This window comes from Chrysochloris asiatica, unplaced genomic scaffold (assembly GCF_000296735.1).
Source record: "Chrysochloris asiatica unplaced genomic scaffold, ChrAsi1.0 scaffold00041, whole genome shotgun sequence".
NCBI lineage: Eukaryota > Metazoa > Chordata > Mammalia > Afrosoricida > Chrysochloridae > Chrysochloris > Chrysochloris asiatica.
Window position 1 is genome coordinate 7,153,388 of NW_006408559.1, and position 2,684 is coordinate 7,156,071.

Consider the following 2,684-nt stretch of genomic DNA (forward strand, 5'->3'; position numbering starts at 1 on the left):
CTTGTTTGTTCTCAGTTAGTTATATTTTTGTTTATTAAGCCTCTTTCTTCAAAGATTCCATCCCAACCTTTCTTACATTTTTACTTACCCTATGTATGACCTCTGATTTGTTGTTGCAAATGCCATCAACAGTTGCAACTTAACGTAACCCTGTATGGTTTCTGAAGCTGTAAATCTAGTGGAAGCAGAAATCCTCAAATTATTGTGAAAGCAGAGAATACTGATTATTATCTTCAGTCTACCCATCTACTCAGCAATTAAAAAACAATGAATGCTATCTAAAAATTGTTTCCCAGCAAAGTAGCATATGCAGTGGATGTCCCAGACCCCAACTCAGTTAAGGAGTTATGTTACTAAGAGAGATGAATGTGGTATTTTTTTTTCTACAGCAAAAGTTGGTGAAAAATTGCTGATTGGATAAATCCTCATTGTACTGACAGGGCTCTGTTCTTCTGGTTGTGTTTAGGGGCATTGTCCAATCCGAAGAAAAACTTGTCTTCAGTGCATCTTGGACAAAAGATGATGACATCAGCAGACTTTTGAAATCTCTACCGAACTGGATTAATATGGCTCAACCCAAGCAGCTGAGGCCAAAGAGAGAAGAGGAAGAAGACTTCATAAGGTAAAAGGTCTATTTTCCATGTTGTTTTAAACATAGGGGCAAAAACCTATGTCCAATTGATTCTGTCTTATAGGCAGTGTTGGCCATTTGTAATGATCAAGCAGCTAAGCACCTCTCTGTATTTGCCATGCCAGCATGCCTTAGATTTTGGAAGGAAGGGATTGATGTGAATCCAAGTGGGAATGTTTCCCTATCAGGTTAAAACATCTTACCATTTTGATCAGAAGGTCATTTTCTTAAGGGAAAATGTTCTTTTCATCCATTCACTCAGCAAAGCATTTTTGAGCCTGTTTTGTGCCGTGTCCTGAAAACATGACAGTTAGCAACATAAGGTCTCTGCCCTTCCAGAGTATGGGATTGGTCTGAGCAAAATCTTCAGGTCATGGAACTGTGAGGCAGTGGAAATGGGACAGCGCTTCCCACATTTGTCCTGGTGCACTGTATTCCTTGGGTGGTTTTCTGCTTGTGACAAAGGTAGAGTATCTGAACTTTATCAGTCAGCATTCTCCTGTGTACCACTGAAAATAATTACTTAACTAAGAAAATCTGGCCTAATCTGATGAAGACACTTACCTCTACGTGGCTGATTTTCCAACTTGAAGTACTTACTTTCTACCATTTTGTTGTTGTTGTGTAAGTGCTGTCAAGGAGGTTGTGAGTTGTAGCAAGGTGTCTCAGGAGAGGCTGGTGGGTTTGAACCACTGACCTTTCAGTTAGTGGTAGAGTGTTTATCCCACAATACCACACGGGGACTCCTCTACCATGTTGGTGATGTGCAAAGTATCAAAAAATGGAGGTAATATTTTGCCACATCAAAAGTAGACTGATTCCAAACAAACAAACAAATTTAGCTGTGAAAGCTATTGCTGTAACAATTGGGAGAATTTAAATATGTACTGGATACCAGATATTACAGAATTATTAATGCTCAAAAAAAAAAAAAAAAAAAAGTAGACTGCTTCGTACTTAGTAAATAGCTAAATAAGGAGCTCTGGTAGCGTAGTGGTTATGAATAGGACTGCAAACCTTAAGGTCAGCAATTCGAAACTACCAGTCATTCCGCGGGAGAAAGATGAAGCTTTGTACTCCCATAAAGATATACTGCCTCGGAAACCCTGTACAAGGTAGCTATGGGTCGGAATCGACTCGACAGCACATAACAAATAGTTAAATAGTAAAAATAAAGAAGGTGAAGGAACAAAGGCTGAAGAAAGAAATGAAAGACGCGATAGCCAGTATTTCACTTATACTTTGTAGAGAATTGTGGGCTCAACTCATTTTCAGAATGTGGATTGCAATTGTAGATCCACTGGTCTCTGTATTCTCAAAGTTAACAATATTTATAAGTTAGAGTGTCATTTTAAATTGACATTTTACTGCAAAAACATTCTATAGTATTATTTTAAACTTTCTCAAAACCATGATATTCAAATGGCAATGTAATTTAACATAGAGCTTTTTATATCTCTGTTTTATTTCTTGGTATTGCATTACCTCAGAGAAATTTGGCAGTTTATGATGATGCTGAGCCCCCCCGCCATATTTATTTTTCTGTATTCATGGCCATTTGGATGTCCTCTTTTGCAGCATTGATTCACATCTGTTGTCAAATGCTTATTAAGTTGCCTGTCTTTCCCCTAGAGAGTTATAGAAATTTTTAATGTATCTATATACAAGTCTGTTGTCATATAATATCTCCTCCCATGTGGCAGGTTGTCGTTTCACCCTCTCAACCGCAAACAGTTAAAAAGCTCAAGTACTAGCCCAGAGGTGGATTGTTCGAACCCACCCAGAGACCAGAATCATGATATCTGGCTTCTTGAGCTGGACATTATGACTGAGAAATTTGTCTTTGATTTTTCACATAGACATAGCTTGAAAAACTAATTCTGTTTATTATGACAGAAGAATCCTTTTTCAGGTCAATTTTATTTTGCAGGGACCCTGCAAACCGAAAGGTCAGCAGTTTAGCACTCAGCTGCTAGCTGAAAGATCAGCAGTTCAAACCCACCAGCTGTTAGCTGAGAGATCAGCAGTTCAAACCCACCAGCTGCTAGCTGAG

At 38.5% G+C, this 2,684-nt stretch overlaps 1 protein-coding gene across 1 annotated transcript in view; it reads left to right on the plus strand.

The window, feature by feature from the left end:
• Positions 1-2,684, plus strand: part of EXOC4 (exocyst complex component 4) — a 947,076-nt gene that overhangs the window by 773,639 nt on the left and 170,753 nt on the right. Inside the window, 1 exon segment of the mRNA XM_006861146.1 lies at positions 467-622. Coding sequence (XP_006861208.1) covers positions 467-622 — 156 coding nt within the window.